General features: G+C 35.7%; 1 protein-coding gene across 1 annotated transcript; it reads left to right on the forward strand.

The window, feature by feature from the left end:
• Positions 1-541: 541 nt before the first annotated feature.
• Dek (DEK proto-oncogene) lies at positions 542-25,066 on the forward strand. Its single transcript, XM_010622924.3, has 10 exons — positions 542-824; positions 4,328-4,429; positions 4,716-4,825; positions 5,987-6,081; positions 6,862-6,982; positions 10,079-10,267; positions 19,048-19,186; positions 19,394-19,542; positions 23,737-23,805; positions 24,244-25,066. The coding sequence occupies exons 1-10, from the start codon at positions 677-679 to the stop codon at positions 24,253-24,255; spliced, it is 1,134 nt and encodes a 377-aa protein (XP_010621226.1). The 5' UTR covers positions 542-676; the 3' UTR covers positions 24,256-25,066.
• The last annotated feature ends 181 nt before the right edge of the window (positions 25,067-25,247 follow it).

Consider the following 25,247-nt stretch of genomic DNA (forward strand, 5'->3'; position numbering starts at 1 on the left):
ACATAAGAGACTATCCCTGGAAGAAGCTTTCCTTAGCAGGGTGTAATCTAGTATTTTAAAACTTGTTTCGATCTGAGCTAACTTTCTACTTGCGTGACCTTGAGAACATTATTAATCGGTCTGAGTCTCCCTTCTTCTGTGTAGAGGCAATAACATCCATTTAGTGTTCTAGACCACCTTATCAGGTTAAAGACCCTACCTCTATTTGGGGGGTGTACTGGGGATCGAACTAGGGTCCTTGAGCTTGTGAGGTAGGGGGTGGAACCACTGAGCTAAATCCCGGGCCCCCTTTCCTCTCTTATTACAAAGAACTCAAAGCTAAATTGGGCAGTAAAGATGTGGGAAAAAAAAAAAAAACAGCATAAAGAAATATTTAGGACAATCAAGACACATTCACTGAAGTCCAGAATTGTAAAAGGAGAGAAACTACTATATCTTTGTGCTTCCCCCTGGGGATAAATAGCAGTGATTGATATTTTAAATAGATTTCAATCACCTGGGTTGGGGGCCAAGGTCTTAACCCAGCCTTTTGAGACTTCGCTGGACTGCGGGCGGGAGCCGCCCCCGAGCACAATCCGGCCGCGGGAGGAGCCAACTTTGAGGTTGGGGCCCCGCGCTCCACCGGCGGGGACGGAGGGTGACGGCAGCCGCCCCGTCCTGCCCTCAGGTCCCCAGCATGTCCTCCTCGGCCCCCGCTGCAGAGGAAGAGGGAACCCCCGCCCAATCCGCGTCCGAGAAGGAGCCCAAAATGCCCGACCCCCGCGAGGAGAGTGAAGAGGAGGAGGACGACGACGAGGAGGAGGAGGACGAGGAGGAAGAAAAAGGTGGGGAGGAAGCCACATCCTTAAGTGCTGAATATTTTTCAGACCTGAGTTTTTTATCTTATTTTTTAAAGGAAGCAGCTTGATTTTTGGCGCCTACAGGCATTTAATCGGAGTGAATTTTAGCAAAAATGTACGCCAAATCTGTTTTTATGTTGGAACAGTGGCAGAGAATCGGCTTTGTGCATAATGATTTTTTAAAAAATATTTGTTAGTGTTGATCTCACTCGAGAATGCAGCTGACCTCCCGCCTCGCAATACACTTTCCTAACATTTCATCGTTTGACAGGAAGTTTGTCTCAGATCTGTCTTTTATTTTAAAGTGTTGTGTGTGCGGTTTTCAAGTTGTTGCTAAGTGAATGTTTTGATCTTGCTAATTTCATTACGTAATGTTTTGCCTTTTGAAGTCATTGTAAGGTTTTATTTTTATATTTGCTGAGCTTCAGCAAAGGTCTTTTCTGCTGTTTTGACGAGAGAACACCGGAGAAAGCTGTTGCTGTCTGAGAAAGTAGTTAAAAATGAAAGAGGTGAACTATGGAAGAAAGTTATGAACCCACAGCGGTCTCGGTTTTGAACTGCGTCTGCCCTGCAGGAAGGTGGTAGTAACTCTTGATGGACTGGAGGCATAAAATAAGAAATGTAGTGCTTTATGGATTGGCCCTTTGTCATTTATTCAAGATCTGAACCCCGCCACCTCTTTGAGTTATGCCAGCTTCCGGAGATGTTTCAGCAATTTATAAATCCGTACTATCTTTGCATTCTTTGGTGGAATCAGCCCAGTCTACTTTTATTTAGTCTATGGCTACAATTCAGGTGAATTGGGAGGAGGTTGACGGTCTCTTTCAAAGCCAGGTTTATACCGTCAGTTTTAAGTTTAAATCAGTCCACTTTGTAAATACTGCCTGGGTTAAAATCGATTACAAAATGGGCCTTTTGCCTGAAGTGGCATGTACCCTAGTAAGGAACTACTTATTTCCGTGTTTAAGTGCAGCTTTGCTTTTAATTGAAAACTTTAATATGAATTATTGCTTAATATGAATATGTATTTGTATTACTGTAACTGAAAGTTTGGCTGTGATATTTCACTCCTAGTCAAGACATTCTCAGCATTTTTCTCCCAGTTATTTATCTTTTAGTCTCTTAAGAAGCTATGGGGCTGGGATGAGATACCACAAAAATTGTGAATTTTCTTGGTCAGGAAAAAATTGCGTAGTTTATGTAAATACTATAAATGGCGAAAACGCTGATCTTTGGGGTCAATGAGTGGCTCAGAGATCTGGCTAAAACCAGATCTGGTTCTAGACAAATAATTTGTGAATTTTGATTTAACACCCCACCACCCACCCTACCACACACATACATCCCAGGGCTGGTATTCAAAACTAGGGCCTTGTGCATGCTCTGCAGACACTAAAATTGACCTATACCTTCAGCTCTTGTGATCTTTTTAAAAACATGATTTTATAAAAAGTATATTGAAGTTTTGTAGTTGTCTGATTCGTTACACTCATTAAATTTTTTTATTTCTACTTGTTGAGATGTTTGTGGGACAACTGGCACTGTTAAAGTTCTATCATAGTTCTGGATATTTAATTAGTAGAGAAGCATTTTGGAAGCAAGGCAGTAAAATTAATGAAGTCTGACAAAGCCTCAAGATTAGCAAATTGGCAATGATTTTGGAGAAAGGAGAGAACAGACTGGTGGAAAGATGACTCCTCTTTTAGTCTTTTACATCTGAGTGAGTGGCATTAGTGCGGTTTTTTTGGTTTGTTTTTTAACTTTTAAAACAGGGTCTCACTATGGTTCAGACTAGTCTCATACAGCAAGCAGTCCTTCCTCAACCTCTGAAGTGCTGGGATTACAAGTATGCACTACCATACCCAGTTGGTATTAATGTTTTCTGAAAAATATTAACAGTGATGATAAAGTTTGGGGATGATTATATAATAACTTGTTTTGTATATGGGTTGAGTGTAGGTACCTGTAAGATGTGGAGTTGGAACTGTCCGGGAGGCTGCCAGATGTTCAGTTAATCTGAATCTCATAAAAAATGCTCTGGCAAGTTACTTATGGAGATATTTAGAAGCAGGTAAACAGTTTAAATGCGAAGGATGTTGAGTGATCATATGGATTGCTCTACAGTGTTTATTGTATATATCAGTGTCGGTGTTTACTTGCTAGCGCCCCTTTCTTATCTTTCAGACTCAGTGCTCATGTTTTGTTCCCTTTTTTCCTGAGATCCTTCCTTGGCATACAAAACTTTATTTGTATTTTAAGGTGTTTTATCATCATTATGTTAAGAGTATGATATCTGTGTGTCATTTTCCTATTAGAGATGGTCATTTTCAAAAAATAGTCTGTGTTTTAGTCATCTGTTCATTTCTGTCAAGTGCAGCTTTCTATAAAATGAGCATTCAGGTGAATGACTGTCAACAATGTGTAATGTTATTGTAACAATTTATTTGACTTTATTTCAATCAGGTTGTTGTTTTTGTTTTTGTTTTTAGGTACTGAGGTTCGAACTCGGGTCCTTGCACTTGCAAGGCAGGTTGCAGAACCACTGAGCTAAATCCCTGGCCCTGTTTTTTGTTTTTTTCCCCAGACAAGGTCTCGCTGTGTTGTTCATTTCAGGCTGGCCTTGAACTCACACTATGTAGACCAGACTGTCCTCAAACTCATGGTGGTACTCCTGCCTCAGCTTCCCAAGTGCTGGGCCTTGTGCTCACCATCATGCACAGTGGTAAATGGTTTTAGATAAAGTAATACCTTAAACTTTATAAAGCATACACTCATTTTCTGAGTCATTTTCTGTTGTAGGCGGTTTGGTCTAAACAGAATTTTAACTCTCAGAATGATTTATTTTCATCATTATGAACTTGTAGAATTTTTTTAGCTGGTAATATGTAAACTGTACCAAAATACAGTTGTATATGACTAGCTCTAGTATTCTTCAGCATAGGAGGAGGACTGTAATTTTCAACAGTGTATGTATTTAAGGCACTGGGGGTGTAGTTCAGTGGTAGAGCACTTTCCTAGCATGCACATGGCCCTGGGTTCAACGTTCCCAGCTCAGGGAAGAATGTATATGTTTGATGAATTTGAGGAAAGGAGTTCAAAAGCTGCCAAAACAAAGAAATGAGATGGCAAAAGTTCATTTGATCATTACACATATGTATTGAATTATGACACTGAGCCTTGTAAATATGCACTAAATAAACAGCACCTGGATGATCATTCACAAATAAAACACCTGGATTTTAACAGCAGTAATTGTAGTTAAACAAAAGTTTTGTTTGTGGTTATTTTTTTTGTTTTGTTTTCTGTTTTTAAGTGGGTCCCTTTGAGTTTGCCAGGTAAATAAAATGTTATGCTAAAAACTTTCATGTTCTGACTACCATGCTCAGGAGATTGACATCTTGAATGTGGGCTATATTCCTACATGTTTGCCTAGTAGATTTAATATAGTCTTTAGCTTTTTGTTTAAGAAATATTACATTGATTTCTAGAAAAGAGTCTCATCGTGGAAGGCAAGAGGGAAAAGAAGAAAGTAGAGAGGTTGACAATGCAAGTATCTTCTTTACAAAGAGAACCATTTACGATTGCACAAGGTAAAGTGTTCCTGTATTTATTTCATTTTATGGTGAAAATGCCCAAATACAGAAAAATGATGCTTACCAATGATTAGTGTGAACAGAGTATTTAGTGCTTGAGAAGTGCTAATAAACTTTTGGTATAGTAATTTTATTTAATTTTCCCCATTAAAGCAGTGATATATAAATAATGCTATACAATTTTTTTATTATTTTTAAATCATGCTAAAAGTCATTCTCATGAAAAATTAACTTTGTAAATGTATAACCAGTAGGTAATTGTGGTATTTTTTTTTTTTTCTAGGAAAGGGGCAGAAACTTTGTGAAATTGAAAGGATACATTTCTTTCTGAGTAAGAAAAAAACAGATGAACTAAGAAATTTACACAAACTGCTTTACAACAGACCAGGCACAGTAAGACCTTTTCTTATATACTTTTAGTTTATTTACAGGTTTATGTATTAAATAAAGTAGTTCACAATAGAACCATAATTTTAGTTCTGCAGAAGACTTTAATGAGCCAGGCACAGTACCACAAGCCTGTAATCCCAGCTACACAGGAGGCTGAGGTAAGAAGCTAGAAAAAGGTTAGCCAGGGAACCTGAAACCCTGGCTCAGTAAGAGAGCTAGGGGTAGTGTAACTCAGTGGCAGAGAGTTTACCCAGCATGTTAAGGTCCCAGGGTTCAGTCCCCTTTACCACAAAACTCAAGATTGATGAGTTCAATTTCTGTACTGTACGAGTGAGCAAACTGGACCTTTTAAGACTTATAGCAGATCACATAGGTTATATTAGCAGTTAGGACTATAATGCCTGAAGCTTTCTAGTGCTTTTCTTTTTATTTCAAACTGAAATTTCAAATTACAAAATCCAAAATGATACTTGTTGTACCAGAGATCAAACTTGGAACTGCACCATTGAGCTAAATTCCTGGCCCCAAACTGATACTTTTTATCTTTAACTATATTAGAAGAAATTTATTTTAGGGGTATTCTGGCCATTCAGACTAAATGATTCAGTGTAATTATATCATTCTGAGCAAATACCTGACAAAAGTGGGTGATAATTCTTTATCAAAGGATGATGTTTTATTATGCTTTATGTATAACTTAGTATTTTATATAATTAAAACTGCTTTGCATTGTGTGTGTGGGAAAGAGTGTCTGAAGCATGGTGTAATTTATCTTCATCTAATAATCTCATTCAGTCCTCACTATCCAAATTCCTCAAGTCTCAACTATTAAATGGTATTGACAGTTCGCTACTTCCTAACTGGGAAAATAAATATACTAGCAACTTTTTATTACTGACTTCCCATATCTCCTGATGCTTTCAAATAACTTGTAAAAATACCCAGAAGGGAATTCACTCAAATTCAAACTCTATTTTTATAGAATTATTTTTATAGCATTTTATAGGATTTTTATGATTTTAATATATTAGTAACATTTTTCAGTTTTGAACAGTAAACATAATAAATCAATATTGTGTCTTGGAGACTTGAAAATAAAGATGTTGGCTTTGAATTTTCTTTTGTACATTACTAGATAAATAGCATTAATAAGAAATATTTCAGGTGTCCTCGTTAAAGAAGAATGTGGGTCAGTTCAGTGGCTTTCCATTTGAAAAAGGGAGTATTCAGTATAAAAAGAAGGAAGAAATGTTGAAAAAGTAAGTTATGTTGGTAAATATCCTGTTTATTTTTTATTAAAAAAATAATTACCTATTCCTTTTCAGTAGGTTGCTGTTTTGTTTTTGTTTTTTTGTTTTGTTTTGTTTTTTACATTAGGTGCCAAAATTTGACTTGTTTGTGGTATTAACTTGGGCTATTCATTACTATCCAACAAATGATGACTATCAGAATTATTGAAAACTCTTACATTTTTGTTTCCTACAAGAGTTATATGCACAAGTTAATTATTCACAAAGTCCAGAATTCAGAAGGTCTAGAGAGAGTTTCCTCTTCCTATCCATCAGCTTTCTGTTCGTTTTTTTTTGGACTGGGGATCGAGCTTGGGTCCTTGCGCTTGAGAGGCAGGCACTGAAACCACTGAGCTAAATCTCCAGCCCCCTCTGTTCCTTTTTAAAACCATTTAAGCAGTTTTGAACATCATCAGTTTGCTAGAAACAGTATCTTTCACCATAATGCAAAAAAAGGTCATGGCTCTTAGGAAGTGTAATATTTTATCACTAGCCAGAAGAATCAATAGGTTCTATAATATTGAAAATTTTTTACATAATTTTCTAGTGAGTTTACTTAAAGTCTATTTATTCTTATACTGCCTTTAAAACCTAACTGATAAGTGGTGTTTTCACTTTTCTAAAAATCACGTCTTACTGTACACTAGCAAGATTAAAGTTCAGAGAAAACAGGTTGTTTTCTGGCTGTTATCTTTATATTGTGGTGAATCTTTATAAACTCCTTGGTTTTTCTCCCATTTGTGTTTTCAGGTTTAGAAATGCTATGTTAAAGAGCATATGTGAAGTTCTTGATTTGGAGAGATCTGGTGTAAATAGTGAACTGGTGAAGAGGATCTTGAATTTTTTAATGCATCCAAAACCTTCAGGCAAAGTGAGGATCAATTTTTACTGTTTCATTAACAAATCACAGTGATTGATGGTCTTTTTCTTTTTTCTATGAAATAGAAGTTTAAGCAGTATTACACTTGACATTCCATAATGTCTACATTCAAAGACTGTGCCTTCTATTGATACAACTGCAACACTTTCATGATAGAAATAATACAGAAAGTATAGGAATATGTTTCCTCATATCAGGTATGAGAGGTAGAAAGAAAAGAGTAATTGAATTAATGCCAGATAAGGTAAAATATAAACTAAGGCTCTGTGATTTAAGGCATTGGAACAATGGAAACAGATTGAAGTGAGAATGAGTTGTTAGGCTGGGGGATAAGAGAACAATTTGTAATCAAGAGCAGGAAAGATAAGATGGGGAGGTATATTGGAAGTGGATTAGATCCTGAAATGAAGTTTTAGAAAAGTAACACAACAAAGATGATCCTACATTGAGTTTCCAGAATCCTCAGCAGAAGCTTAGGAGCTTGGACAAGGAAGACAAATAGTCTGCTAATTTTCCCACTCTTACTAAAATTTAGTGTTCCCCTAATTACATAACTGCAGATGGTATGGGTTACTAAAAACATCTATTGAAGTGTTACTTAGATGACCTTGCATTTTCACTTTAAGACTGGGCGGCTGTTTCATAGTCCTTTATTTTGATAGATTCTGAAATATAAAGAGTCCCTGCTAGCCTAGGGGTTTAGGACCATACCATTTGGTAAGGGGAGGAGAAAGGCACGAAGAATTTTAAAAACCAGAAAATAATAGCTCTGTGACTCCTTGATTTGCCTGTGCTTGATCTTGCTCACTTTATCTGGACTAGGACAGAGAAAGATAAAGATAGTCATGGTGCTACTTTGGTTATACAGCTATGAACACAAGGCATATGATGATTTCAATGTCTCATATTGGCTTATTTGAAGATAAGAGATTATCTTTTTATTTTCTGATTTAACTATAGCTACCTATCCTTGAACTGTTTTAGGATTTCATGTGGCAAGTTGATGGCTGTTTGCTCAGAAGTAATTACGAAGTTGCCCAAGTTACAAAGGATACATTTATACTCATTTTCTCAATGATTTTCAAATTTACTGGTTTTAGGGCTCCATTACCCTTTTTTAAAAACAGATCAATGAGGATCTCAAAATAAACCATTTTATTTTACGAGCAGTTTCATTCTAAAATAACATGCTCACAAAATCTATTTTATGCAAAAAAAATAGTGAGAAGAGCGGCACTTTCTGGTCATCTCTTCAGTGTCTGGTTTCAGAGAAAAGTTTGCCAGGTGTGGTGGTGTTATGCCTGTAGTCCCAGCACTTGGGAGGCTAAGGCAACGTGAGAGGAGTAATGTGAGTTCAAGGCCAGTCTGAACTATACAGTGAGACCCTGTCTCAAGAAGGAATAAAAAGCTCAATTCTTTTTTGCTTCTCCCATGATGTACTTGCTTGAAGTGTGTGAAGAATATTCAGTCTCTCACATGTACATAGTTAGAAAAAGGAAAATTGTAAAAGTCCTTTCTGATAACTGTGGCTCTTCTCTTTTGGTGTAACAACTCATCCACAACTGGTAGTTTCATAAATAAGTTATAATGTTTAAGTTTGAAGCTATACTAATTTTTTATTTTTTACTTATATATAGTTTTGTATCATGCATTTACCTTTAGAAAGGCAGGTTGTTTGAACAAGCGAAAGACTGTCCTGCAGTTTATTTGTTGGTAGCCAAAGAACACTATTCCACAAAATACTTTCTCTCAGTTTTTGTGTAGGTGACAAGTTACTCCCCAAAAGATAGGATATTCCTGGGAGAGAGACCTATGGTTCTGCTGATCTCATGAAAAATATTTCCTAAAGTTATCACAAACATTTATATAATTGAAAATATAAGTATATTGAGTATCCCTTAATCTGAAACGCTTGTGAACAGAAGTTTTAGATTTTGAATTTTGAATTTTTTTCTGAAGTGTTGCTGAGTTTTCTTTTTGGTAGGGATGTTGCATATACATAATGAGATGTCCTAGGGATGGTATTCAAGCCTCGACACAAAACCCATTAGGGTTTTACATGTACCTTGTACATGCAGTCCAAAGTTAATTTTACACAGTATATTTAGCACCCCTGCAGTGTGACTGCAAATTCTGTCACATGAGGTCAGGGGTGGAGTTGCCACATATGGAATCTTGTCAGCATTTACAGAGGTTTGGATTTTGAAGTATTTTGTATTCGTATTTTCTTCATATCATAGCATGTGCCTTAATTTTCTGCCTGTTGTAGAAAGTAAAGCAATGGGAAAAATTCTCATAAGCTCAGAAATAACAATTCCTTAATGTATACATTTTCAGATGCTTTATGTAAGGCTATTTTACAGTTTTTAATTTTAGAATTTAGCAAATACTTTCCTAAAAGCATTTAAAAATTAAATTTGTTGATCAATATAAAGTTATGTGATTTGCTCTGCTTTTAAAATATGTTTGGTTTTAATTGAATATCAGAGTAGTAGCCATGCATCTATTTTGTGGTTCTTAATTAGCTTTGTTTGTAATTAACATACCCAACATTTATTGCTTATTCAGAAGCATCAGTGAGAATGTGGTCTTGCATTATTGAAAGCAGAATTCAGGTAATACGGTACTTCATTCACAAATGGCAGGGTGTGTATTTGGTGATCAGGTTTTATTTTCCTTATAGATAAGATGGTTGCTTCATGGGCCCTCTAAAACAAGCAGCTCCTCTATCAGTGACAGTTTTAATGATTATAAAAAAATGAAATAAATTGGCTAACTTAAAATACTGCCTTGATAAAGTATAGGCAACTGTCTGAGCTTGATATAGTATGCATTTAGGCATCTAGTCTAGTGTCAGAACCTAGATACATACTTTCCTAAGCCTTTGCACATCTTTTGCTGGATATGTAGAACACAAATGACAGTATTGGTAGGTAATACAATTTTAGATTAATCTGACATTGTTAAAAATAAATTCTTAATAAAGTTGCTAACCATGTAAATATTCTTGAGAATTGAGAAGTGGTTATCAGAAAGTCATTTGACTTAGAAATATACCTTATTGGTGTTATAAATTTTTTTATGCAGCCATTGCCAAAATCTAAAAAATCTTCTAGCAAAGGCAGTAAAAAGGAACGGAACAGTTCTGGAATGGCAAGGAAGGCAAAACAAACCAAATGTCTTGAAATTCTGTCAGATGAATCTAGTAGTGATGAAGATGAAAAGAAAAACAAGGAAGAGTCTTCAGATGAGGAAGATAAAGAAAGTGAAGAGGAGGTAAAATACTTATTTTCTATGGAGAGTGTTAAAGTATTCTTGGTATATAATAAATACAGCCAGAAAACAACTCCATATTGATTGTTTTTGATTGTGAATATGCAGAAATAAGAGCAAACCCATTTCTTTTGCTTAAGGAACATTTAGTTGTTTGATTTGTTTTGTTTGGTACCAGGGATCAAACTTGGGACCTGGCACTTGTGAGGCAGGCAGCAAAACCACTGAGCTAAATCCTGGGCCCTGGAACATTTAACAGTTGGAATACAGGGAAGTTAATGTGACCTGGATCTGAGGTACTGTAGGCCTTGAGCTAGACTCAGAAGTCTACAGTAGGTAAATGTAAGGGAAATCCACATATCCTGGACAGGAACACATAGGAGCAAATTCTTACAGAATTTTTTTCATAGTATATTAGTATCATATTTGAACTGATTTCTTTTTCATGCAAAAACAAGAGTTTAAGTACTTTTTTTCTTCCCCCTTATTGAGAACTATTTAATGAAAAATATATTGGGAGTTTATTTGATCGGTGGGAATTCCTGCCATTTTCTATCTATCTGTAAAATGTTGCGAATACTTAAGCTTCCAACATGAAATGTTAAGAGAACTGATGAAGTAACTAAAAGATTTAACTTTTGTTGTTTGACTTAGTCAAGTAGTTAAGGAAAGTTGGTACTGAAGATGAGTTCCTGGATTGGTAGTATTTTGATCGTGTTTTGAGGTCTTCCTTCAGAGTTCAGAATTTACTCTGTAAATGGTATAATCTTCCTTATCTTTTTTAGGGACTTGACTAATTCTGGCTTGACATTTTGGGCTAAATAATTCTTTGTTGTGGGAGCTACCTTCATTCTCTAGTTGTAGCAATCCAGGATGTCTAGATAACCCCCACACCCGCAAAGAAGGCACCATCTCCAGTTGAGCACCACAGAGGGATTAAAAATGTCCTGTTTTGTTTGTGTGTGTAGTGTTATATTTGTCTTGAGGTATTTAAATTTTATCTATGTTTTAATGTCATTTTATATAAAGACATCTGTAAAACTAAGTATGAGATACTTAATAATTTGAAGAGATAGCTACAAATCTAGGAGGCTGCATCATAAATAACCTAATATATTTTTGGCATGATAGAAAATGAGTAATTTGATGACTTAAGGCTTTGGGGGATCAGACATTGGAAGGAAAACATGCTGGTTTGTATTTGTAGCAGTTTAAAAGTAATTGTGTCTCATGTTCAAATTTTATGTCACATATCATTTGCCATTTAAAGACAGCATGAGAAGTTGTCATAGAATGTGTGCATTACATTATTTTAGAGACAAAGCATGAACCTTAGCAACTGAGTGAAATCCCAACTCTCACTTGGATTGACATTGTGTAACTTTGGGCAAAGTTATTTAAACTCTACCTCTATTTCCCATCAGTAAAATGGAGATAATAGTAATATCAACCTATTAAATCCTTAGAAGTATTTAATATTATCCACGTATCGAATGATTATTTAAAATAGCACCATTGCCAGAACATGTACTATGTAAATATTAGTTGCTACTATTACTGTTAGAGTTAAGATTGCCTTTTATGACAAGTTAAATTTCAACATCTAATCTCCCTATCGTTGCCAAGGTGCAGGTTTAAAGTGAAAATATCTTATACTTATTCTTACATCCAGATTTTTGTCCCATTCTGAGTTAGTTTTTTTCTCTGATTTATAATCATATTGATTTTTGGATAATGACCACATGTAGAACTGTTCCACTAAAGAAGTTCAGTGCAATAAACTAAGGTGTATTGTTAGAAATCCAGGTCAAATGATAGAAATTCATGAAAAACATAAAAATGCATTTACACACATTAAGTCACAATATAAATGCTATCTCAGTATTCTGTTAGAGGTATTTTTCCTGCATGGACTTGTTCTGATAGGCTTCATAAGACATAATTCCAGTATAGTTTAGATTGTGGGATATACCACCATAAATTTCCCTCAATAAGACTAGACATTCTTGGGCAGGGGACTTGGCTCAGTGGTACTGTGCCTGCCTCGCAAGTGCAAGGCCCTGAGTTCAATACCCAGTACCCCATCCCACCCCCCAAAAAAGAATAGGCATTCTTCTTATTCTAAAATCCCTTTAGACTTAGGACTATCCTCTTTCTGGCAGGAGAAACAGTATGTTCTATGGCATTTGTTTTTCTTTATTCTTCCATTTTTATGAAGAATCAGTTTATGGCAGCCATGTTAGGGATGTCATAAGTGGAGGTACTTTTGGTTTTTATTATGAAAGGACCCCTTTTGTAAAAGACCATGAAGAAAAATTGTACGTTAATTAGAAAAGTTATGGATTGCCTATAGATTTTTTTAGTTTTTCTATTGACGGTTTGAGATTTTTCTTTATTAAGTAAATATGCTGCTTTAGGCTGAGCTTCTTGATCTATTTTAGATTCTTAAAATCTAAACTGAAGATTAATTTTACCTTTACCAGTTTCCTCTATAAATTGAGAGATTTGGACTCTAATTGGTAGTTCAAGTGTACTCTGCATTATGTTGTTACAGTGAAAAGTTTTACATAGATACAGTTCAGTTGTAGTTGTCTTTTGGCAGGTTATATGAGGTTGAAATATTACTGATCACCTTGCTAATTTTTGTATTTAACTTTTAACTGTAGAACAGGGTGCTTAAATCCTAAGTAAATTCATTATTTTAAAAATGAAGTCACTAGTTCTAACAGTTAACAGAATTGACAAGTTCTAAAAAGTCTTTTTTAAAACTAGATGCTGGGAAAGCTGGGCATTTAGTTCAGTGCGCTACACTTGTCTTGCAAGCGCAAGGTCCTGAGTTCGATCCCCGGTACCCAAAAAAAACTTGATGTTAGGATTGAGCATATTAGCTAATAATTGCTAAAACCTTTGTGGTTTTCTGTTCCTATGCTTGTTTATTTATATAATACAAAGTGAGTCCTTCACAATAGTTTTGTAATCTTTTCCTAGTCATAAACTGATATTAGGAGGTGCTTTTTCTGAGAATAACTTTGGAATTCCTTTATTAAAAGCACCATTCTGAATTTCCTAATTAGCTTCTCTTGGACATAGGCTTTTTAGGACAAATCAAGGAGAACAGCTGGAAAGATAACAGACTGAAAATCAAACTAATTTCCAGATCGGATTAGCATCTTGAGCAAGTGAGATTAAACAGTGCTTTTTTATGCTTTTCACAGGTGTTAACCTGGAGCATGGAGAAATTATTTAGAGAGTAAAGAAAAAAGAAAGGGAAGGAGGGGATTTAGCTCAGCGGTTCGGTGGCCTGCGTCGCAAGCGCAAGGACCTGAGTTCAATCCCCGGTACCGCCAAAAAAAAAAAAAGGAAAAAAAGAAAGGGTAAACATTACCCATTGGGGAAAGAACTGACTAATGTAGACCCTTAAAAGCATACTTTTTGTTTTTAAAATCTTATCTTAATACCTCTTCAGTTTTATTTTGTAGCATCTCTATAGCGCAGTCTTATCTCCAGAAAAGTATAAAATTAACTTTGTGGGTTTTTGCTTTGTATTTAGAATTTACTTGAATATCCCTATATATATCAGCAGTTTTGAGCTGAAACAATTCACGATCTTACTGATGTCTAAAATGAGTTCATTTGCCTTTCACAATAAAATCCATAGGCGGGCAGTTCTGGAAAGTTATCCAGGATGTGGGTGCAATCTCTTCCTGATATACTACATGACATTTACCTGTTTTCCTTGGAGGAGATGCCTTTTACCGGAGAGCTCTGTGAACAGGGCATTGGCCAGAACTTTGTCACCTGGTAGTCTAGCTGCAAGGGAATCTATCTGAGATCCAAGTGTTAGCTTTCCTGCCTTCACAGAAAGAAGCAAAATTAAAAGTGGGCTGAAAGTAAGCCAACCTGCAAATCAGAGAAACTTTCATTTATAAATTTTGGTAGTGGTTGAGCAGGCCATTGTGGTGTACACTTGTAATCCCAACACACAGGAGGCTTGCAATGAGTTCAAGGCCAGCCTGGACCACATAGTGAGACCCTGCCTCCAAAAAAAAAAAAAAAAAAAAATTGGTTGTGGTAGAAAAGTGAATGAGAGTTCTGATGGTCCTTAATTATATTTTTTTTAACTACAAAATCATAATTTCACCAGAAAAATTTAGAAACTGCATAAACCTTTTGTTGGAAGGCAAACTTGAATAATCACTATAATAAAGTCCATTTACAATTAAACTGGATTTCATAATCTTTTGTGAAATATAAGTACATTTGCACATTCTTTTCTCTTGGCTTTTTGAGTTTTCTCAGCCAAGTTGTTAAAAGAATAGTGTGTTTTAAGCTAATTTTTATTTTGTTCATCTGTTCACCCAGTACAACCTTTCTGCTGTGAGGACAGAATTCTGGCTCTGTGACAGGCGTCTTTTTTTGGCGACCCTCCTTCAAGAGCCCAGCTGCCTATAAAAGATAGGTAAGCCTTAATCTCCCAAGATATTTTTTTTTTTTTTTTTTTTTTTTTTTTCTTTTTTTGCCTTCCTTCAAAAAGTACTTGTACTGTTTCTCTGATCGTATAATCAGACATAGAAAATGCTCTTCCAACTTTTGAAAATTTTTATATTATTAATCTTTTAAGAATTTAAGTTATAGTACTATCAGAAATTGATGGCAGTAATCGATTTTTATCTATTCCCCTTTAGCACATAAAAAAATTAAAATTGTTGATGATCCTGCTTGCAGCATATTTAGAAATAGCAAAGCACAATCTTTAGAAATAAATCCTGAGTTTGGAAACTAACTTTTTCTTTCTTCTTTTCCTCCCCAAGCTTGTTACCTATCTTTTCCTCGTGTATTTTGTTAAACACTTAGTCGATTACATAACAGATGTTAACTATCATTGTACCTCCAACATTTCCCCTTTATGATAGCGTGTTTTTAATATAATGACCAGTATTTTTTACTATTAAAGAGACTTAAAACAAGCTGCCAGAGCTTGATTTCTTAAGGTTATCACTTGGTTTTTTTTGAGACAGGATCTCCCTTTGTAGTTCAGGCTAGCCCTGAACTCATTATGTAGTTCAGGCTGGCCTCAGACTCAGGGTGATCTTCCTGCCTCAGCTACTCGAGTGCTGGTATTACAGGTATTTGTCACCATCCCCGGCTTGGAACCACTTTTTAATTGCTGTATTTGATGCATTGGCAGAATGCTAAGTTCTGTTGGGTTGCAGAAGGTTTTTCCCCAAAATACCATTTGATACTTAATATTTTAGAAAACATATCTGTTGATGGAGAAATAGAAGTAGTGCCAATTCAGGTTGACCTTGGGAATAGAGGGGACATTATATGTATGAAGGATGATGGGGCATAGGGAAGGCAGGATTGCTTTAAAGAGACACACTTGTTTATGGTTAGACTCGTGCTACAGAAGTAGAGCAATGAAAGATGCAGTTATGGAGAGTGAGTCAAACTCTAGCGAACCTGGGAAGCTAGGCATTGTGTGACTAGTACAGGCTTAGGGATGGAGTTAGCATTTGCGATCTGTGAAAACATTTGTCTCATCTATGCCTGACATTTGGATGAGGAAGAAACAAAAATGAGATAAACAGAAATGTCCTATGTGTACCAGAAGCTGACAGTCCATCTGGGGAGAGCTCCTTCAATGGTCATTTACTGGTACAGACATGGAAGCTGCCATTGAGAGTCTTCCTTGTACTAAGTACTTTCATATCTCCTTTTTTTTCCCTTTTCTTTTCTCCATACCAGGGATCAAACTCAGGACCTTGTGCATGCCAGGTAGCATGGCGCCACTGAGCTATATATCCTCAGCTGTACTTTCATGTCTTACATCTCATTTATTCCTGATGTTCATTTATTTTGATTTTTGAGAGATGAAAGATAAGGCCTCATTTTTTAAAATTTATTTTATTTATTTATTTTCTTTTTTGTTACCGGGGATTGAACTCAGGTCATTGTGCTTGCAAGGCAGGCCACCAAACCGCTGAGCTAAATCCCCAGCCCAAGGCCTCGTTTTTAAAATTTGAGGCTATAATAAATATATATATATAAGGATCATTTTAATTTTTTGAAACAGGGGTCTCACTGTGTAGTCAACACTGACCTTAAATTTGCAATCCTCCTGCCTCAGCCTTCAGAATGCTGAGGTTCCACGTGTGTGCCACCTTGGCCAGGTAATGTAATGATCTTTGTAATGATCTTTGTAAGTGCTCTCTGTATAAGTGTCTAGAATTTACAGTTCATATACTTCTGCTTTTAGCGAGCCGTTATACTAGGGATTTGATCTGATTTTAAGTAATAACTAACATTAATTAGTATAAATCCACTGCTTATTAAAACTTAAAGGCTATTAATATAAACTTTATAACTTGAAGAATTGCCCTATTGAATGCTTTTATATGGTTCCTGCCTTCTCTGCATATATTTGGTGGGCTTTTTTAGTTTTCTTTTTCCAACTCATAAGATAGTGTATTAAAGCAGTGTTATATAAGTTCTTTTCCCTTTTAATCACATTTTTCACAACTTCTGGGCTCATGGTACAAGTAAACCAGGTCCTACAAATTTTACAGAGATGAACATGACAAGAAATACTTAAATGGCCACTCTTCTATTTGCCTGGGAACTGATAGAGCTAAATAAAGGTAATTGGTGTTTGTTCGGGTGGAAATCAGATCTGCTCTTAGGCTTGCAATGTAATTTGTAAATAGCTAGTTTTATATACATGCCTATATATCTATATCTATATATGTGTATCTATACGCTTTCTTTCCTGCCTTATGTGTATTAACTTTTTTATCTTCATAGTTGTGGCCATAGTTAACTGATCCTACGATGCCTATAAGACATCGTTTTCATGTACACTGAAAAGTCCACTGCATGTTAAAGAGATGAAAGTGATGGGACACATGTTGAAGTGTCCCAAAGTGGTGCCATTAGTACCTTCATATTTACAGATAAGTACAAAAGCACAGAAAGGGGTGATTTATTTGCCTGAGAATGCAAAATTAATAGTAGAGTCAGGATTTTAACCAGAGGTCTCACTGTAAAGCCGACATTGTTATTCACCACACTTTCCACAAAGTAGGAATTAATAAATTACGGGCTAAGTCCTGCAGAAGTTGGAGCAGTCAGACTGATGGCATAGTGAAAGGGACAGGAGCAGTCACCCTTCCCAGCCCTTTGAGGAATAACTAAGTTTCTTGTATCAATATATTGTGATCAATGGAATTTATGAACTTTATAGTATTCCTTTAACTTAAAACTTAGTCATGAAAACTGATAAACCAGTGATGCCTTTCCTGTGGTCTCACTGTCTAGAACATCTTAGAATTATCAAATAGGTAAAAATACCCCCTAAATTCAAAAATTCAATAAAGCTTACATCATTTATTGTTTTGTTTTGCTTTTGTTTTTGTTTTTGGGTTTTTTTTTTTTTGTTGTTTTTTTTTGTTTTTTTTGGTTTTTTTGGTTTTTTGAGACAGGGTTTCACTATGTAGTTGAGACTGACCTGGAACTCACTACGTAGCCCAGGCTGGTCTTGAACTCAAAGCGATCCTCTTGCCTCAGCCTCCTAAGTAGCTGGGATGACAGGTGTGCGCCACCACCACGCTGAGCAGTTACATCATTTACTTTTAAAAGCATGTCAGCCCTTTGCTACCTCTAAAATGTATTTTTGTAGTAGCAGCCAAACTGGATGGGGTAGCTAGTTCCCAGGCAAAAGTACAATTAACCAAGATAGTGCAGTGAATCTAGGCTTATCTAGATATAAACAGTGATAGCGTTTTAGCACATCCAGTGAAATGGATCTAGAAGTAACACAAGACCTCTTAACTCTTACAGTAAATTGGACTTTGTGCTTTAATCTGAAGGATAAGTTCAACCCGAAGTTTATCTGAGGACATTTGTTTTTATTTATTTTTTATTTATTTATTTTTGGTACAGGGGATTGAACTTGGGTCCTTGTACTTCGCCTGCAAGGCAGGCCACCAAACCACTGAGCTAAATCCACGGCCCAAGGACATTTGTTTTTATAGAATGCTTTGTCTTTGGAAATGTTAAGCAGGGAATTAGTAATTGCTGTCTTTAAGTCTTAGCTTGTGAACAGTAATTTTGTCATTTTAATCTGTCCATGTGCAGTTTGTTTGTTTTGTTTTGTTTTGTTTTGTTTTTTGTAACAGGAATCGAACTCTCGAGACCTTGCATTTGGGAATCAGGCAGCAGAACCACTGAGCTAAATTCCTGGCCCCCAGTTTGTTTTTAATAGCTGTGGGTTAGTGGTTAACACATGTTCTGGAGCCCGATCTATCTAAATGTGACTGTGGACAAGATAATCTCACTGAGCTTAGTTTGCTCATATATTCATAAATACTGAGCAATTTCTGGGTATCAGACAGCATTTTAGGAGTTAGGGATATATTAGTAAACACAAGAGGGGGAAGAGACCCTGTCTTCATGGAACTTACTTTCCATTTAGTGGAGAAAGATGACAATAGTTATCTGTATTTTAGGGTTTTCCCCTAAGATTAAATGGAGTAGTACATTCAAAGCTTTCTATCCTTAGAACAGAATAAATGTGTCATCTGTTTTATTTTTGTAATTGTTTTTGACATGTTTAGACTTACGTTGGGATAAAATTTTAAGTGTATTAGTCATTTCTCACAACTGATAATTAGTAATCATTTAATTTTTGATAAGTTAATGTTCATTTTCTCCTATTTTGAAAGGCATGGGGGAAAGGCTTGCAGTGAATTTCATCAATATATGTACTTTGCTTTCCTTTCCAGCAGCCACCAAAAAAGACATCTAAAAAAGAAAAAACTAAACAGAAAGCCACTTCTAAAAGTAAAAAGTCTGTAAAAAGTGCTAATGTTAAGAAGGCAGATAGCAGCACCACAAAGAAGAATCAGAACAGTTCCAAAAAAGGTGCGTAAATATATTATCAGCACATTTAAAGATAAAAACATGTATGCTGTGGATAATAATAAAATGTGTAAAGAAGACAGGTAAACATCAAAGAACATTGGGGAAAAGGTAACATAACCAGTTTTAAGAGTTTTAAAACTGCCATGAAATTTTCCACACATCATAATATATGAATGGCAATTAAACTAAATTTTTTAAATCTTCTAGAAAGTGAATCTGAGGATAGTTCAGACGATGAACCTTTAATTAAAAAATTGAAGAACCCACCTACAGATGAAGAGTTAAAGGAAACAGTAAAGAAATTACTGGCCAGTGCTAATTTGGAGGAAGTCACAATGAAGCAGATTTGCAAAGAGGTAATTAGATAAAGTTTAGATCATTATTTTTGGGTGTTTTTGTTTTGTTAGATCATTGTGTTTTGACTTGAATACTTTTCACCCATTTCTGAACTTGAAGCTACATCTTTTTGTGCACTTGTCACTGAACAAAATACTTGTTAAACTGTATGCCAGGTAGTCTCAGAAGTAGTGGGAATCCATATTAGTCATAAAATAGTGAAAAGTCTGTCCTAATGCAGTTATTTTATAAAATCTCATGGACTACCTTATTTTTGTTAGTATGGTAAATGAGCTGTTCTAAATTTAAGATTCTTAATTCAGATTTCTAATCTTGAATATTATTTCATAGGGATTCCATATGCTAGATCCAAATTCAGAGGTTTAAAATTTTAGTTTCTTATGTATGGCAAAATAAAATTAAATCTGTACACATACCAAAGGTAAAATTTTTTTTTTTTTTAATCAGGTGGTGGAACCACTGAGCTAAATCCCCAGCAATGATCCATACTTTTTTAAGACTATAGATTATTATTCATTGAACCTCTACTACATATCAGGGACATGGTCAGATGTTACACATTGTGCAGAGAAACCATTACTTGGCTTTAAACAGAGCTTATAGTCCAGTGAACGAGAAAGGGACAAATATTCCAGTGTAAGGCCCTTTAGAACTGCAGCACCACAGAATGTACCTACTTGAGATTGAAGGAGTCTGGAAAAGCTTATGGAAGAGTTATTAGCTGACTTCTTAATAGTTAATAGAACATCAGCTTTTCCATACAGTTGAGGAACAGTGACAATAGTTTTGCAGAACTTTTAAGTTTTGTTTCTGAGTTTGATTTGCTTGAAATAATGGGGACTTGGGAGGCTGTGAAATATTTGGCAGGGATATAACACAATCATATTTTTAGTTTTTTGAAGTTTTCAAAATACCAAGGAGGGTCAGGCAAAGGATGAGACAGGCAGGAAAACTTTTATCAAAAAGCAACAGGAGAGGGGGAAGCAACAGGGTTAGGCTGGAGTTGCAGCTCAGGCAGTCTGGTTGCCTTACATCTGTGAGGCCCTTGGACTGATCATAGTACCACTTAAAAAAAAAAAAAAAAAAAAAGCAAGACTTGCCATAATCCAGGTCAGAAAAAAGAGACTGATCAAATGTTATTTTATTGTGAATATAACAGTAGAGTTTGGGTGAAATAAATCATAATAGAGAATATAATCTCAGAAGAAAACATAGCTTTTGGTTTGGACATTCTGAAAAACACTGTGATTCTATAATTTAGGAGAGAAATCTAGGAATACAGATAAGATGACCCAGGCAAGCCGATAAAGTATGAGATGCACCAAAATAATCCTGAAGACCACTAACATAAGAGTTAAGAAATTCCTACAAATATAAGAAATGATAGTCAGTAGAAGCAAGGCCAGAGGAGTGGTGCTGTGAAAGCCAAGAGACGATCGTGTCAGAAAAGGAGGATAGCACCAGTGGGTAATAGATACAGAAAGGAAATGCTCAGAAAAAATAGACTTTTAAATATAAAATACATTCAGCCTTGTCAGCTAACCTGAGATAGAAATAAAATCAAGCACTTATAATACTACTTGTCCATAATACAGACAAATCAGAAACAACCTAAATGGCCATTAATAGGAAAATGGTTTAATGTGATACACCCATAATTTTTGGAATACTGTGCTATGTAACATGTAGTTCTGTGTACTATATGGAACATGGAAAACTTTATTAAAACAGAATATTACAGAAAGAAACCACTGCCGTTTATACGTGTGTGTGTGTGACTTTTTTTTTAAGTTCTGGAAGATAATACACCAAACTCATCACTGATTTCCTCAGAGGGGAGAGGGACGGGATAGTGAAGAAATTGAAGGGAGATTAGTTTTTTCCATTTAAAGGATTTCTATGACTACATGTATGAAATTTTTTTTGTTTTTAGTACCAGAGATAGAAATGAGGACCCTGAGCTTCTAAGGCAGGTGGTGGCACCACTGAGTTAAATCCCCGGCTTGGAATTTTTTTTTTAAAGGGCTTAAAAAATGAGGAAGTGATTATGTAACGTTAGTGCTGGGGGGGGGGATAAATATAGCTTTCTCAAATGGGGAATTACTAATGAGGAACATGAATCAATTAAATCTTATTTTAAGCAGCTTGAATTTGATGAGAAAATATTTGTAAAAAGGCCAGGAGAGTGAGTGTGTTATGCTGAGGAGCAAGTACTGGGAAAATAGGAGAATCTAGATCTGCAGGTTAATTGAGGGGTGCATCTTCATGAACCATTGATTAATGCAAGCAAAATTGGAGGGGAAAATGGTATAGTAGAAAGTTATAAATTCAAAATAATGACTTCTTGGCTAGGTGTGGTGACACACGCCTGTAATCCCAGTACTTGGGAGGCTGAAGCAGGAAGATGGCCATGAATTCAAGGTCAGCCTGAAATACACAGCAAGACCCGTCTCAGAAAACAGGGCTGGGGATTTAACTCAGCAGCACCACACCTGTCTTACAAGCACAAGGTCCCTAGAGTTTGATCCCCAGTACCAAAAAAACAAAACAATGACTTCTTGGGGGTGTGCTTAAATGTGGAGATGAAACCACTGGTGACCAGAGTGAAAGAAGAATGTGACCAGAGACTAGGGATTGCTGGGAAGTTGAGTACCATGAATTAATGAGACCAGTCTTTAAAGCTTTTCAAAGTTAAATTTTCCCACAAAAACCTATGGCCTATGGCACGCCTATTACTGTGTTTTTCTTTTAAGATAAAAGATGTTAACCTAGGGTCGGGGATTTAGTTTAGTAATCCTGCTGCCTGCCTCGCAAGCTCAAGGTCCTGAGTTCAATCTCTAGTACCAAAAAAAAAAATGTTTTAACATAGAGTTGTTTTTTCTAAACTAAAAGTTCAGTATTCAGTATTTAATTGTAGTGTTGGTACTTTGTGATAAATAAGTGGGTTTTTGGTTATACTGTGGCTAAGTTCGCCACCACTGGCCTTTGGGTTACTGATGGAAAAATTAGTATTTAGAACAGTTTATGGCTGGGGTTTTAAAGGGGGAAGAACAAAAAACAATTTAGAATAATTTAAATGAGTTATCTCCATGAGGGTGGCCAACTATAATCTGGATCAAATCCATCCTACCTCCTGGTTTTGTATTGTAATACAGATACACCTATTCATTCAGGCTTATCTAGCAGCTCTTGCACTACAACAGCATAGTTGAGTAGTTTTAACAGAAACCATGATTGAGCACAACTCAAACTTTACTGCATGGCCTTTTACAAAAAGTTGCTGATCCTAAAGTATGATAGGATTTAAGCAGGCCAGGTGCTTATAGGCTACAAGCATATACAGTTGGGATTTAAGTACAATGAGTTTTAATCCAGGAAAACGTTCGTTAAGTGAGTCACACACAGTATATCGGTGAGTTTACAACTTGAATGTAAGTTACAGACCTACTACTAGCTACAATGGGACTGAGGAAGTTACAAAATTGACAGAAGAGAGGGAAACTTAGAGTCAAAAGTTGTAGGAGTGAGGACTGCAGAGACCACTTAGATCTTACTGATTTAACTGATGCAGAGATTTGACTAGTGTGGACGAGAGGCCAGATTTCAAATTGTGGGACCATAAGTAGAATGTTTGATGATGATTCCGAGAATAGAGGATTGTTTTGAGACAGGGTCTCACTTTGTAGTTCAGGTTGGCCCTAAACTCATATGTGGCTGGCCTCAAACTTGTAATCCTCCCACCGAGTACAGGGATTAGTCATGTGCCACCATGCCAAGCAGTAAGAGGATATCTTTGTTTTTTAACCAGGGATCGAACACAGTACCTTATGTTTGTGAGGCAGGTGAGAGCACCACTAAGCTAAATCCCCAGCAAGAGGACCTCTTCTAAAAGATACTTCACAGATAACCTGCTAGTACTGAGAACTTAACTATGGTCTATTTTAGATGCTTTCCTCACCTATATTTATTAATCCAGCTCCTACTCCCTGTTTATAAAGCAGACATCCTGTTAGTTGATTTTCTGCTTTGTATATGGTACTATCAAAGCTATACATTTGAAATAGTTCTGTATGATGAAGCAGTTTTTTGGTTTTTTTTGTTTTTTTTTTTTAGAATGTGCATACACCTTTATATACAAAGACAGAATATTTATTGTTGGGTTTTATAATCTTTTTTTGTCCTTTTCATCATAGGTATATGAAAATTATCCTGCTTATGATTTAACTGAGAGAAAAGATTTCATAAAAACAACTGTAAAAGAGGTAACTATTTAATCTTTTCCTGCTTTGATCATTTTGGACACAGAAGACTACAGAAATTATATGAAAATAAGCATATTTTTCAAAGTATTCATGCCTCTAAATCACATTTGATTCTTAAATTTCTTCAAACTAGATGGGGTGACATATATTAAAAGCTTGAATAGCTAATGACAGTCTGAACTCAGTCTAAGGTGTGAATCATTGTGTCCATGGGAGGTGAACACCTCAAGATTTGCTTACCAGCTTGAGAGCACATTCCAGCCACCAGCGCAATCCAAGGGAAGATCCATATTTAGTAGGTAGCTTATATGGATCCATCCCAATGACTGCCCAGCGTTACAGTAATAAAACCAATGTGAAAAACTGGAATACAGTTTGTGATTTATGTATGCCTAATTATCTGTTAGGTGTGGTAAAACCGTTTCTCTTTCATTACAGCTGATCTCTTGAGATAGAAGACAAAGATGACTTGTTCCCATAGTTTGGAAGATCTGATTTAAACGTTATACCAGCAAAGAGAATGTATTTCCTTTTCTGAATCCTTGTGTTGGTAAAACTTAATGCTGACCTTTTTATCTTGGGTGTTAATGTAAATTTGAGTTTGTCATTTTAAATCGCCTTTTTGTGCTGTTTTTAGCTTAAAATCTTGCATGGCAGTAATTGTTACTTGCTTTTATAGTTGAATTTTGTACATTTTGAATTTCTTTATATAAGGTTATAGATTCCTGAACTGTGGGTTTTAGTGCACTTAATATTAGCTTGCTTATGACACACTTTTAATCAAGTAGGAAAAAAACTATTATAAGTGGCATTTATACATGCAGAGACTATTGCAGTATTTAGTATATAAAATATTTTGAATACACATCTCTTCTGTCAGTGAACTCAGTGGCAGTGTGTCCATCATGTTAAATTACACAAGCCATCTGGATTATTAAATGAGAACTTTCTTCTGCATGTGTATATATGCCAAATTGCTAGCATGACAGAAGTGACAGATCTTATTTTTGTATTTTTAAAAAACAATTTGTTGTATATAGTTTTTTTATTTCTTTTGTGCAGATCAATTTTTAAACTCATATAGGTAGGTACTTTACACTTGTAAACTATGAAGTGTCAGTGTTAGCCAGACAATGACAGAGCAGAATTCAGTGATGAGAACACTGCATGAACTGTCTAGTTCTGCTTTGCCCTGAAAGTGTCATCAATTTAGTTTTAGTGTTAATTCTGCAAAAGCATAATGTTTCATATTAAGCACAGACAAAAATCAACACATCAAAGCTTCAAAAACTTTGGGACAGGGTTAAGATTAAGTACAAGTACATATGACCTACATTAAATGACTAATTTTTTCTCTTAACTGCCTTTGACCATATAAAATGCTGATACTTACAGGAAACTGGGCCACCTTCATAATTATGGTAAATATACTAGTATAATGC

This window comes from Fukomys damarensis, unplaced genomic scaffold (genome assembly GCF_012274545.1).
Source record: "Fukomys damarensis isolate Sample0158 unplaced genomic scaffold, DMR_v1.0_HiC HiC_scaffold_10, whole genome shotgun sequence".
Classification (NCBI taxonomy): domain Eukaryota; kingdom Metazoa; phylum Chordata; class Mammalia; order Rodentia; family Bathyergidae; genus Fukomys; species Fukomys damarensis.